Raw genomic sequence first — 15,236 nt, 5'->3', positions numbered from 1 at the left:
AGACGGACGGATGCCGGAATACGGGTGATCAGAAAAGCTCACTTGAGCTTTCAGCTCAGGTGAGCTAAAAACCTTCATTCTAACAATTATTGATCACTGTGCAAGTCATTTGTTAGATGTAGCTTGGAAGCATCCATCAGTTTTACTGATATTCTTGTTTTTACTGATTAGGGAATGAATTTTCAAGCAGAAATCAAAACTCAGGCTAGTCATGACTCTCAGCAACAACAAGGTACTAAAGAAGTACAAATCAAGGCCACCAATGAAAAAACCAAGAAGGTAAGTTCTTACCATTTTAAATTTGCTTTATTATACCTGTATAAAAATGATTGTGCATTATGAAGTATGCAGTAAGACATGTTTATAACTGACATGCTTAAATTGAATCCATACTTATTTCGAAGTGATATTTATTCCCTTGTGAGAGGAAAATTCAAAATAGCAAAAATGTTATGGGATAAGCTAGCCCTGGAAGTTTGCTATAACCATATTTTACTGGATTCCAGTTTTATGGTATTAATTGTGATTTGATAATCAAAATATGAATAAGAAGCCTTAATGCATATCACATGCTGCAGGTCTGGGTTTGGTCCCGAGAGAAGTTTCTTCATCGAAAGGATCTCATGGAGGAGATGTACTGTAAATATATGGATGGGGAAATCTTGCCTAAGAGCAGGGATAAAGACCCCTTCTGGGATCCTGTGGAAGACATGTTTTTGGGGAGGTAAGAATGTGACAATAACTGAAAAAGTATCCCTGCTAAGACTAGATCAATCAAGGACTTCCAAGAGCCTTGACAGAATGATCTTAAAAGGATCTGATTCATCATTTTCTTCAAAATTTTGTTTTTTAATTTTAATAATCAAAATCTACTGTCTAGTGTGTTTAAAAGGTTTCATAAAAAAATTAAGGTTATACATTATGATAGAAGCTCATTATAGAGAATTGATTATTTGTTGTGTAAACAAAGATTGAGACGTACAAAGTTTGAAAATGTATGTCATCGATATATGTTTATAATATATATCACGTTTCAAGTATTCTTTAGGTAAAGTGTGCCATTGAAAAGTTAAATTTGTGTCTGTGCAAAATTAGGATGCTTCAATTACAAAATAGTTTGTAAACATATACAAGCTTGTGTCTTATTTACATATTCCAGAATTAAGGCTAAAATATTGCTCTTATTCTTGCATTGGTTGTCAACTTTAAATGATCGAGTTATATTTTTAATGCTTAACTTCAAAAATGAAAACATTAATTCTAAAAATGTGAAAAGACCAAAATACAATAAAACACCCTTATAGCGAAGTGCAGGGAATGGACAATATCAATTTGTTGTAAATGTAATTTATTGTTATATCCGATGAGTTCCCATAATATGTTTTAGGACTACAAGGAATGAAAATGACTTCGTTGTATCATGAATTTGTTATACATGTATTTTCTTTATCTGTGTTTTACTGCATACACTCTCTCTTAAGTTTCCTAACTATTTGCATCCCCACATACAAATTACAGACCTTCAATAATTGCTTTTATTCCTTGATCATCTCACAATGTTGTATCCTTTCATTATTTTCTAAGCTGCCATGTAAGTTGTGTCTTTAATCTTTTTTTTTAAGCTGCCATGTGATGTTACAAAGTCTTACATACTGTGTGGAAACTGACGAACATTTTACCTTACATAATTACCATGGTAAGGAGGAGGCAGTGATGAAGGTGAGGATTTTCCCACTGGATGAAAAGGGACACTACCTGGGAGAGGAGAGCATAGTGGAGCCCCGCGAGTTGCTGGGGAAACCCTTCAGCTATGAAATCTCCATTCCAGAGTGCATGGGAGTCCGATGGTGTTCAGAGGAAAGATCGCGAGGCGTGTACTGCAAGTTCGTATATTGTTCAATTCAGGTCTTTGTGTTCATAGACTACTGTAATTAAGTTACTCAAATTATCCTGTGTAATCTAATGAAGATTTTCACATTGTAAATTAATTGCACAGCAATAACTTGATAGTGCTAACTCATATACTGGTAGTTCAACTTTTGCACAGATTAGGAGAAATTTTATCAATTATCATTTAATGCAAATTGACAAACCAATAGTCCCAACTTTTGCACAGATTAGGTTTAATTTTATTAACAGTATAATAAATGCAATGTGAATTTTTTTTAAGAAGCATGCCTCCGTGTTATTAAAAGATTGTCAGATTGTGCATGATGGCCTATATTTTTCTTCAAATTTATACACAGTTGTGAATATTTCCCATAGGGTTCAATATGTTTTAACATATTATTTAAACAAATAGATAAACCAATATTATCAAAATTAGGAATAATTTATTAATGATTGATGTTATTTTCCAGGGTGATGAATATTATGTATTCATTGATGAAAATGCATATGTTTTGGAAACTAATTGTTCAGATATCTGAGTAATACATCTATATCTAATTGTTTATATATATAGGCATATCAATGCACAGTGCACTATTTAAGTAACACATTAATTGTATGGATAACGTACTAGGGATTTTGAAATTAATGAATCCTTTTATTGTGCTAGGGTTTTATTAGATAACCAACAACCTGTGAAAAGTCAGACAGTCTGGGGTAAAAGCTACTGTGATTTTAATCTGAAGTATCAAGTAAAGGAGAAGAAAGTCCGACAAGAATTCATAGACTACCTACAGACCCACTCACTGGTAGTGGAACTCTGGGGGTCACAAGGTAAGCACAGACTATTTATAGACTATCTACAGACTATTTACAACTACCTACAGGGAAAAGAGTACCAATTCATTTCCCATAGACCTCAATGCTAACCTTTGGCCCTCTCACTAATTAACTATATTAATTTTAAACAAATGACCGCAAACATTTCAAAGTTCATTCCAAGTGTTGATAAAAAACGACAAAAATTATATAGGGTCCCGTGCCTTTTATAGGCCATATTTGTACTTTTTTACAACACATAGCAATCTGCAGTAAATTACACCCTTCATTTTAAGCACACCCCTATCATGGTAATTTCCTCAGTCATTTCTCGATTTTGTGCGATAATTTTTCTACCTGACAATTAATTTGAACCTCTATAATATTTCTTTCAATTCCAAATAATTTACTCTTGATATTAGCGAATCATGCAACACCTAGACATTTATACCTCCACTCAATCTTGGGTAAACTGCGTCCGGGTTACGCGTGTGGGGGTTTGGTACTCTCATTCCTACAGACCCACTCACTGGTAGTAGAACTCTGGGGGTCACAGGGTAAGCACAGACTATTTATAGACCCACTCACTGGTAGTGGAACTCTGGGAGTCACAGGGTAAGCACAGACTATTTATAGACCCACTCACTGGTAGTGGAACTCTGGGGGTCACAGGGTAAGCACAGACTATTTATAGACCCACTCACTGGTAGTGGAACTCTGGGGGTCACAGGGTAAGCACAGACTATTTATAGACCCACTCACTGGTAGTGGAACTCTGGGGGTCACAGGGTAAGCACAGACTATTTATAGACCCACTCACTGGTAGTGGAACTCTGGGGGTCACAGGGTAAGCACAGACTATTTATAGACCCACTCACTGGTAGTGGAACTCTGGGAGTCACAGGGTAAGCACAGACTATTTATAGACCCACTCACTGGTAGTGGAACTCTGGGGGTCATGGGGTAATTAGTTTCTGGTAGCAGTCCTATGAGGACAGCCGTAGATTAACCAATATATTGCAATACTGCCCTCTTAAACATAAATAGTTAGATTGTGATGTTTGTCAGAAGCAAATTTGATAGCATTTTACAAACTTTAAGTGAATCAAGCTCTTTACATTAATGTACTAAACAAAACATTAGACTGGAGAGCTCAATTCAAAGAATGATTCTCACTACACATGCCAAGCACCTAAGTTCCACTAAGGGCTATTCCAGAAATAAATACATGGGGGGGGGGGGGTTGGGAGGCACCTTTTGTATATACCAAGCACCCATAAAAAAAAATAAAAAATTGCCCCATGACCCATCAAATTAATAAACACATTTTACAATGACCCATCTAATAAAAAAAAAAACTAACCAGACCCACCACAAAAATATTTTTAAAAATGAAAACGGTACAAATCTCGCGAGGTTTTTGGGACAAACATTCTAGTCAATGACGCGGTAATGCCTGTGCGACATTGTATCACAGTAGTTCTGAAGAAACGATGTCACATCAACAATCAAAGGCATCTATGGCGGGAATGTTGGAAGGATTGGGAGTCCAAATGATGCTATTATCATGAAATGGTTATGGATATGTTTTTCCACGAATCGTTCGTCTTCTAATGGAGCCCGCGCCCAGAGGCCTCTATATCACCATCACACCGACTGATAAATATAACGCATCGGTACCCTCGTATAAATCAACTAAGGTTTGCCTATTTTTATTAGAAAACGGAATACCTATTGGTTTCAAAATATTCCCAAAATCGATGCACTGTAAACTGTAATAATCTACAGAACAGAGTTCGCTGCCATCACGTCCAAAGGGACCCTACTAAACGCGCCTCTAATTTGAAGAGTGCCGTAATGGAAAGTTATGCGCTGCAAAGAGCGACAACTCGAATAGTTCTATGTGACTTCCGATTTCCGATTTCGAAAGCAGCATTTCGAAAGCACGTTTTCAATTTTCCCTCCGACGTTTTGTAACCAACACAACAAGAGCGACAATAAAAATATTCTGAAAACTCAACACCCACGTGGCACAAAATAAAACAATAGAAACTACCCACTACCCATAATAAATATTTTTTTAACAATCCAACCACGGACCAATTAAAATATGAAAAAATACGACCACCCACACAAAAAAATATCGTTTGCTGCCCGACCCCCCCATTTGATCATTTCTGGAACAGCCCTAAGCAAACTCTCATACTGCAGATACATATGATTTAGATTGGAACCTTGTATATAACAGTAATTTCCGATCTCAGTTAGGAAAACAGTCATAACTTTCTCTCTCAGTTGGCAAAATTTTGGGCTTGACTGGGAATCTACCCACTAAGCTATCCAGGCTAATATCCACGGTTGGTATTGCCATAATACTATTACAATTTTCCCCTCCTTAAATTGTCTTCCTTCCTCAAAGACACTCAAACCAGATTCTTTTTCCCCTGGCAGGACTTTCACCTGAACTCCAGATGTAATATAGTAGTTAGGGCTATACGGACCATGGATATCGACCTGGATAGATAGCTCAGTGGTTAGAGCACCTGACTAGTAGTGCAGGGGGGCCCCAGGTTAGAGCACCTGACTAGTAGTGCAGGGGGGTCCCAGGTTAGAGCACCTGACTAGTAGTGCAGGGGCCCCAGGTTAGAGCACCTGACTAGTAATGCAGGGGCCCCAGGTTAGAGCACCTGACTAGTAATGCAGGGGCCCCAGGTTAGAGCACCTGACTAGTAGTGCATGGGCCCCAGGTTAGAGCACCTGACTAGTAGTGCAGGGGGGTCCCAGGTTAGAGCACCTGACTAGTAATGCAGGGGTCCCAGGTTAGAGCACCTGACTAGTAATGCAGGGGCCCCAGGTTAGAGCACCTGACTAGTAATGCAGGGGTCCCAGGTCCTATTCCCGGTCCAGTCACACATTTTATCCTCTCTCCAATACTACAGTAATATAGGAAAGGAGAAAATTTTGGGCTGGACCAGGAATCAAACCCGGGACCCCTGCATTACTAATCAGGTGCTCTAACCACTGAGCTGTCCAGGCCGACATATTCAGTCCATATATATAGCCCTAACTACTACATTCCTTCACATGTCCATGTGGCTATGGTCAGGCATTGTCAGATTGTGAAGACATTCTTGGACCCAGTTACACAAAGGATAGTTAACTTTGACTGACAGTTAAATTACCATTGACTTGAACATTTATATATATAGCGTTAACTTGAAGTTAACTGTCAGTTAAACTTAAAGGGTTATTAGCTGTGAAAGTGATGGCAACCTTTTTTTCTTAAAATCTCTCAATGGCATAGGAATATATATTAATGATTACTGGTAATAAAAACACTAATTTTGTACAAAACAAGAGAAACATAATAAAACTACGTTAGATACCCGTTTTTAGTGTAAAGATTGATTGACTGAATATTGTTTAGCGTCCCTCTCGAGAATATGTATAAGGAAGAATTATTGTCTTAGCTGAATGTTCTGTGTTCTATTTACAGTCAATGTGTATACTGAATGTTCTGTGTTCTATTTACAGTCAATGTGTATAGCTGAATGTTCTGTGTTCTATTTACAGTCAATGTGTATACTGAATGTTCTGTGTTCTATTTACAGTCAATGTGTATACTGAATGTTCTGTGTTCTATTTACAGTCAATGTGTATAGCTGAATGTTCTGTGTTCTATTTACAGTCAATGTGTATAGCTGAATGTTCTGTGTTCTATTTACAGTCAATGTGTATACTGAATGTTCTGTGTTCTATTTACAGTCAATGTGTATACTGAATGTTCTGTGTTCTATTTACAGTCAATGTGTATACTGAATGTTCTGTGTTCTATTTACAGTCAATGTGTATAGCTGAATGTTCTGTGTTCTATTTACAGTCAATGTGTATACTGAATGTTCTGTGTTCTATTTACAGTCAATGTGTATAGCTGAATGTTCTGTGTTCTATTTACAGTCAATGTGTATACTGAATGTTCTGTGTTCTATTTACAGTCAATGTGTATAGCTGAATGTTCTGTGTTCTATTTACAGTCAATGTGTATACTGAATGTTCTGTGTTCTATTTACAGTCAATGTGTATACTGAATGTTCTGTGTTCTATTTACAGTCAATGAAGAGGATCAGATACATCACACATTTAGTGGGAATGGGGTAAATTTCTGAAGAAGAAAAAAAATGAGCCAATTCCATTGTAAAATTGAATGAAGAATTAAATGTATAAAAAAGGGAAAGGAAAAATTAATTTCTCAGATGAAGACATTCAAGATGAATGCTTGAATTTTTATTTTAGAAATTAGAAACAATTAAAAGTATAAAATGGAAATACCAGTTCCAATAGAATTTATATATAGCAAATGTATTGGAACAATAACACTTAAATTGGTTTATTTCTGTAGGTTAATGGTAATAGTGATGATGTTCTATCACAAATGAAAAATAAGGTGAGTATTGTCTATATCTAAGGGTTTATTTAAAATTTTAGTGTCCCTTTATTAAGGAGTAATTTTCATATATATTGTTATAACCTATGATACAAACAACTTCAACATTATTTGGTAATTTGTAACTTGGTTTTATTTTTATATAAGTTTTAATCTTGAGTTGAAAGGACATTACATGTATCACTATACACTGTATAATTCATAGAATTGTAAACAATGAGGAGGTATAATTCATAGAATTGTAAACAATGAGGAGGTATAAATCATAGAATTGTAAACAATGAGGAGATTATCATTGACAAAACATTTAAAAATATGAATAGATTCTAACATTTTCAATAAATATATGATTTCAAGTGTCATAGAACATTTATTCAGAGTTTTTGTATTGAAATTGTCATTTGAAATAAGTTATGGCTTTCATTCAAATCAGGAATATGAGATAGAACGTCTAAATGAAGATATTAACCTCCTGAAAAAAGAAAATTTTAATCTGAAGAAAAAATTAGACAAGCAGCAGACACAACTTGACATGAAGAAACACCGGCGAGGTAAGGCAGTGTGAGTGACACCGGCGAGGTAAGGCAGTGTGAGTGACACCGGCGAGGTAAGGCAGTGTGAGTGACACCGGTGAGGTAAGGCAGTGTGGGTGACACCGGCGAGGTAAGGCAGTGTGAGTGACACCGGCGAGGTAAGGCAGTGTGAGTGACACCGGCGAGGTAAGGCAGTGTGGGTGACACGGGCGAGGTAAGGCAGTGTGAGTGACACCGGCGAGGTAAGGCAGTGTGAGTGACACCGGCGAGGTAAGGCAGTGTGAGTGACACCGGCGAGGTAAGGCAGTGTGAGTGACACCGGCGAGGTAAGGCAGTGTGAGTGACACCGGCGAGGTAAGGCAGTGTGGGTGGTGGCATAACTACATAGCTCCAGTTAGATTTTGTATTACTCAAGAATAGTGAGAAAACTTTTCCCGAAGAAGTGTTTTTATATTCCTGTAATCAGAGATGCGGGGCATATAGTTTTTGGTCTGCGTCCATCTTGCTGTCTGTCTGCAAAAACTATAAACCTCAACCATAACTTTTGAATGGATGGAGATAGGGCTTGTGTATTCCTTGTGACAAGAACATTCTTTTGGTATCAAAATTTTTTACCCTTGTAACCTTTGGGTTTGTCCTACTTTTGAAACACTTTAACCTTGGCCTTGAATAGTTGGTGATAGTGCTTCCATATTTCGCACTGTAGTCCTTGTGACAAAACCATTATTTTGGTACCCAATTTTTTTTAAGCCTTGACATTGGAGTTTAACCTACTTTTGAAAACTTTAACCTTGGCCATTATTACTTTTGTTTCCATAGAGGGAGCATCAGTGTTTCACAAACACATCTTGTTCTTGCCGAAGGCTCAAAGAGCTAATCATATGGCCATGTCTGGCGTGCGGTGTGCGTCAACTTTTTGGAAAAAGGGCTATATCTCAAGAACCTCTTGGCCAATTTTGGTCAAATTTGTCAGAGGGTATCTTTGGCCTAAGGGCTTTCATTTGTACTAAAACTAGGGTTGTGACCCTTTAACAAGGGGAGATGATTAGGAAAATGCTAACAAAGGTAGTGGTTGCTAAAAAATCTTCTCAAGAACCACTGGGCAAATTATCACCAAACTTAAGATTAAGGATGAGGATAGGTTGTAGATAAACAATTGTTCAAGTCATCATCCTGGGGCAAAGGGTGTAGTCTCAAGGTCACTTCAAAGTTGACCTTAAATTTTGTTTTGTTAAAACTTTGATATTTTGCTTAGTATAAGGACTAGGATCATCAAGTTTTGTCAGTTGATGCATCTTAGGACTTAATATCATGTTGTCTCAAAAGTAGGTCATGGTGACCTACTTTTTGAATTTCGCAGGTAATTATTATTAAATGGATTTTGATGCATATCTTGGACACTTTTGAGCCTATGATCATCAAAAGTTGTCAGTTGATGGGTCATGGGACCTTAAAGTGCGTCATGTGAAAAGTATGTCACCATGACCTACTTTCTGAATTTTATGGCTAATCATTTATGAATACATTTTAGGTTGTTATTTCAGATAACGAGAGGTTTAGAATCATAAAACCTTGTAAGTTGATGCATCTAGACGTCTTGAAACATATTTATTAAAAAAAAAGTAGGTCACAGTGACCTACTTTTTGAATTTTGCAGACATTCAAATTTCACATTTTCAATTTTAGATGCATATTTTGGACACTATGAAAGCTAGGATCATCAAACTTTGTCAGTTGATGCATGTTGAGTCTTCAGAGTGTGTTGACTAAAAAGTAGGTCACCGTGACCTATTTTTGGATTTTGATGGCTATATTTGAATATTTCAGATACTATTTGACTTACAATCATCAAACTTTGTCAGTTGATGGGTCTTGAGTCTTCAGAGTGTGTCGACCAAAAAATAGGTCACTGTGACCTACTTTTGGAATTTGACGTTTATATCTGAATATTTCAGATACTATTTGACTCCAATTATCAAACTGTCAGTTGATGCATCTTGAGTCTTTGGAGTGTGTCGACCAAAAAGTAGGTCACCGTGACCTACTTTTGGACAGTTACATTTAAATTTTTGGGTACTATTTGATTTAACATCATCAAACTTTGTTAATTGATGAATCTTGGTTAGTGAGAATTTTTGCCTGTTCTACAATGTATCAGAAGAGCGATTCTAGGCCCATGGGCCTTTTGTTTATGTTTTGTTGTCAATTTATTTGATAGAGAAGATGAGAAATTATCATAAAATCACCGAGTATTATAGTAAAATGATCAAAAACTTTGCAGTCTTAACATAGTATGCATTTGTAAAAAGTGAAGATTCCCTAGAATTTTAAGTGACAATAATTTGTAGCAAAAGGCGTAAGCAGTGCCCCTCCAGTAGGTGAGTTTCATTTTGGGTTGAATGACGAGACTTGCTTTTACTCTCATTGCATACTTGGATGTTTGTGTGTTTCTTATTCTCTAAATACCATGGAGCTTTTTAAACATTGGATGTTTTTATTGGTATTCATGGTTTGTTTTTATTTACAAACTAAGCATTCTAGTAGGAGACTCTTAAAATATTTCATTTTAAAGTTTGATTTGACCATTTTTTCATCATGCAGTTAGAAATAATGCAACAATATAAAGTGAATTATATTTATTTTTGATATTTTTCTTGCAATAGACGAGTCAGAAGGTATTGTGAACTAATCAGAAATCTCTCACTGTCAAATTTGTCACTGTAACTTACTTGTTCCTGAGCTGAAAAAAAACCCACAAACACAACACTTTGAAATAACATGATCATCCTGATATTCATTACAAAGGTCTATTTTTACTAAAAGTTTAAATTTTACAGGTACCTATCGAGCTATTAATTACAATCATGAAGCACAACAGTTGTAGAAATTAAAGTGTTGCATACATGTATCTATAACAGAGTATCTGAAACAAAAAAATCAAATACATTTTTAATTTTTTTTTAAAAAGTGTATTAAATTTAGTAAGAACATTTTAAGAAATTGTTTTACTTTTCATTTCTATGTAAAATATAACATGGGTCCCAATTTTGAACTGGGTCATGGAAAGGAGGCGAGTCATTTTGACTAAGTTATTATTATTATTTTACCAGGGTATTCATTTATAAAGTGCAAAATTACATATAGTTTCTATGCGCTGTACAATGTTTGTGCTAATAATCATTGATAATATACTAATAAAAGACCTGCAAGAGCTATAAAGGAAATGATAAAACAATAGAAAGAATTTAAATAAAACATGGTTGTAAAATGACAAAGTGGTTGACTATGACTTGACAAGATACAATTGGCATACAGGTATTCATATGTTGGATCAAAATTCAGTTTGCAAGAGCTTGCACATGGAATCCTTGATATTACACTGAATTCTACATTCACAGGGCATCTTAACGCTTGAACAAGAGTGTTTTTAGGTTCTTGCGGAATGCTCCATGTGCTTCAACCTCTCAAAGTTCCAGTGGCAGTTTATTCCACAATTGTGCACCTAGTGTTTTTATGGCTCTTGTACCGTATTTGTTTGATGATTTCTTCACTACCAGTTTCCATTGATTGGATGATGATCTCAAGGTCCTATGTGGCTGGTAAACAGGACATAGCTCTCTCATGTATGTTGGTGCTGAGAAAGAGTGTAGTGACTTATGTATGGTTGTCAGCACTTTAAACACAACACGTTGCTTTACAGGCAGCCAGTGTAGTTGTTGAAGTACCGGCGAAATATGTTGTCTGTAGCATGTTATTGTGAGACAACGTGCAGCGTTACTATTCTGCTCCTCATCAAAAACAAGGGGCGTATTGCTTTTGCCCTGTTGATCAATCTGTTGGACTGAGTTGGCTGACCGTTCATCGTTAGACCAGCTAGAATTTGTCCATCTGACCCCTGGAGATAGTACTATGTACAGGGAAATATTCGCCCCCAATTTTGTTTTCACCCTCGTCATATGAATTTAAGACTGGATGAAACTGTCTTCTCTCTTTTAACACAACTGTGTCAGGTTCAAAATTGGGCGAAAACATCCGCAAAGAAGAGCAAAAATAAGCTGGGGTGAAAATGATCCTGTTTACAGTAGGCAGGTTGGTCACCATTATTAGATGACATATATTAGGTCAAAGGTTACTGGGCTTTCTACTTTACATACACAAATTGTATTGTGACTGATCGGTAGAGAACTCTTGACCTGTTAGTCATCTTCATTTAGAGGCTTGCAGGTCATCACCAGTGTACGATCAATTTTAGGGTCAAAAGTTACCAATCTCTTCAGACTGTAGATCATTTATTTGAAACCTTGTAACTCTTAAAACTGGTAACTCATCAAATATCATAGGTGGAGGTTTTGACCCTTAAGGAAGTATAACTACAAGGTCATAATGGTTGACTTCCTTTTAAAACATGAATGAAACTATAAATATCAGCAATATTTGACTAATCGAATGAGGAGTCACTTAGCTGGGCAGCGCAGTCAGTCGATGTGTCGACTGCTGATCCGTAGATCTTGGGTTCAAGTCCAGCAGGGGTTTTAATACTGAATATATATCTCACCCACCTAATCTGCATCCCATGATAAAAAAAATTGGTCTCCTACACCCCAACGATATTTTCAGGGCAAATACTGATTGAAAATGCAGAAAGTTTTACCCCCCTAAAACTCATAGATTTGGGTTGAAAACTGTCCCTAGATTAAGCATTAAATTAAGGGGGAATTGTGCCTCTTTTGTGCCATAAAGGCAGTCCCCAAGCACTACCTTTTGGGATCACCCTTTCATCAAAATTTCTGGGATCCACCCATCCATGCACACAAATAGCTGATAGACAAATTACCAGAATGACTAACTTATACAGTTTATTTAAGTGAGCAAAAGTGATAAAATGAACACACAATATTGTGCACATTTCACTCATTATAACATGAACAGACACTGCTTTGGAAAAAACACTCAGCTCACCTCCCATGTGTTTTATTTCTGTTAGTAATGTGCCTTTGGTTTGAGGATCATGATATTACCTCTTTTTACTCTTGTCTTTTCTAAAAAGTACTCATTTGACATCTGGTATCCAGAAGAAGAACAAAATAGACCAATTTTGTATTTGGTTAAGTTGATAGTTAATGAAATTGATACTTGTTTTTTGTGATTGATATGATACATACACACTTGTATATTTCTGACCCCTGCTTAATGCTGTAGATGTGTGCACTTTCTACCTGTCTTACCTTGGATCTATACCTGCCTTACCTTAATTTGCTCTATGCTATGGAACAACAGAGTTTTTTGATTCCTGATTTTGCATGTTGTAGCCAGTGGAGACATAGGACTAGATGCTGATCTGGCCCAGGCTCTACGGGTTTTCTTCAAGGACATGAAAGCTGTACAAGGTCAAATCTCAGAGCTCAAGGATTTTGGTAGGACATTGTTTACCTATGAATTCAAATTTACATGAGTTTGCATTGATAATGAGAAAATCATATTACTGTGGGGATTATGTACACTAAATATGCGATTACAAGATTTTCATGTAAATTACCCCCACACATACTATTTTCATAGGTAAGCAATTTATCAATGAAAGGCAAAGATAACGAATCAATCTCATAACTCCTATAAGCAAATACAAAATAGAGAGTTGGGCAAACACGGACCCCTGGACACACCAGAGGTGGGATCAGGTGCTTAGGAGGAGTAAGCATCCCCTGTTGACCGGTCACACCCGCCGTGAGCCCTATATCCTAATCAGGTAAACAGAGTGACCCGTAGTCAAAATCAGTGTGCCAAGAACGGCTTAACAATCGGTATGAAACACATCAGGCAGCATTTGACCCAATGATAGGTTGTATTGTCAAAGTGAGTAGTAGATCGTTATAAGGACCATAGAATTTGCGAAATGCAAAACTGTTAAAAGCCCTGCCCCATCGACTTGTTTGTCAGTAGCTACCTCGATTTAAAAACTGATCATACACAGAACAAGCTTTTGTGTATTGAATCAGTTGAAAGATATAAACACCATATGCAGGTGATAATGGAATGTTGCTACATGAATATGGGAAGTTGACGAAGAAGCTTAAGAAGCTGAAATCATCCCGTTTGTCGTAAAGTTGGATGGTTAGTTTGCCCTTAATATCTATTTTCAATAAAATATCTTAAGTATGAAGCAGAAGTGGACGACTGTGGTGACTTTTATTTTGAGTTCACAGGGATATATCGATCGACATATGAATGAAAATTATTGTTATTAATAGATACATGTAATACATCATCGATATATCTAAATGTCAAATTGAAGGCCACAACAAGATATTTTTTCTTCTCACATAGAAGTATTTGAATAAATTCTTCTTCATAAGAATATAAAAACAGGTCAGCTAATAAAGGAGCACAATTCGTGCCCTTGGGAATTCTATCATACATAAAGATGCTGAAATCGCATAATTAAACAATAGGTTTGCAAAGGAAATTTGCATAATTAACAAAATGAGGAAATACCCATGTTCAGGGTAACATTTTCAGATAGTCACTTGGTATATATGTATCTTTAGTATGTGCATTAGAAAATTACATGGGTAAGAGATTTTTTTTTTAATTAAAAGGAAGAAACTTGTATTGTTCACAGATACTGTACGCTTCTAAATCTGTTTCATCTACAGTTAAAATGTCCCGGAATGGCTCTTCAGACAATGGTAACCTAAAGCAATCTCTGGGCAAACAGGAAGTGAAACTACAAGATGTAGAAAACAAAATGTCGGGTTGTGTTGCCTCTCTGAAAGACAGTGTAACAAACACTCTCCGGAAAGCAAAGAGGTGACAGTCACATGACAAAGCAATGACCAATCAAAACACAAAGAAATGATGAATCAAAATACATATCATGTAAAACATGATATTTTTAAAATAGTCATGAAATGACGTTGTGATTCAGTTCTCCTAATGAGTAGTAATAACACAGCATCAGGACTGCAAGAAACAGTATTATAGATGATGATTAAATCAAAAGACATTTGTGTGGTGACACAGAGTGGTAAAAATTACGGTGTTGACAAAGGAAATGGCATCGTGTCTCTAGATTTACAGATAGTTTATTAAGGTTGTCAATGTAACTGATTTATTTGAATGTTGTGCACAGAAGTAAACAGAAATGTGTTGTGATAAAATGTCTTTAATTTTTTATGAATGATGAACATGAGCATTTCCATGCTAATAATATGTTGATAGTAAGAAGATTATTAGGTCTTCCATCTTGTTAAAGGTAATTCCCCATACCACGTCAAAAAACGTTAGTCACGAGTCACGAACGTTATCATACATTCAACGAACCCGATGGCATTTTGGTGAATTTTATAGACCATATTAGGACTGATTGTTTGAAAGTAAACAACAAAAATTTAGAATTAAAAAACAACAACATACGAATCGCAGTAATACAAACAAGCCGGTTCTATACAAAACAACGCTCGGTAGAGAAAACGCTTAATAGTTACATGTATATACATCGCGAAGTCGAAAACTCTCCATACACATTGCGTTATGACAAACAGTCGAATAGT

The 15,236-nt window shown here is 36.3% G+C and overlaps 1 protein-coding gene across 7 annotated transcripts in view; it reads left to right on the top strand.

Moving 5' to 3' along the window:
• LOC125652211 (kinesin-like protein KIF28P) overlaps positions 1-14,843 on the top strand; it is a 46,807-nt gene extending 31,964 nt beyond the window's left edge. For 4 of the 7 annotated variants that reach the window (XM_048881237.2, XM_056165077.1, XM_056165080.1 and 1 more), the window contains 10 exons: positions 172-279; positions 579-724; positions 1,623-1,883; positions 2,561-2,724; positions 6,820-6,863; positions 7,109-7,153; positions 7,587-7,704; positions 10,035-10,064; positions 12,996-13,100; positions 14,340-14,843. In XM_048881237.2, coding sequence (XP_048737194.2) covers positions 172-279; positions 579-724; positions 1,623-1,883; positions 2,561-2,724; positions 6,820-6,863; positions 7,109-7,153; positions 7,587-7,704; positions 10,035-10,064; positions 12,996-13,100; positions 14,340-14,497 — 1,179 coding nt within the window. In that variant the 3' untranslated portion in view covers positions 14,498-14,843. Of the gene's footprint in view, positions 1-171; positions 280-578; positions 725-1,622; positions 1,884-2,560; positions 2,725-6,819; positions 6,864-7,108; positions 7,154-7,586; positions 7,705-10,034; positions 10,065-10,349; positions 13,101-14,339 lie in introns of those variants that run through there. The other 3 variants (XM_056165079.1, XM_056165078.1, XM_056165082.1) reach the window with 2 other exon arrangements.
• The last annotated feature ends 393 nt before the right edge of the window (positions 14,844-15,236 follow it).

This window comes from Ostrea edulis, chromosome 5, assembly GCF_947568905.1.
Source record: "Ostrea edulis chromosome 5, xbOstEdul1.1, whole genome shotgun sequence".
NCBI classification, from domain to species: Eukaryota; Metazoa; Mollusca; class Bivalvia; order Ostreida; family Ostreidae; genus Ostrea; species Ostrea edulis.
This window is presented reverse-complemented; position numbering and strand designations above follow the sequence as displayed.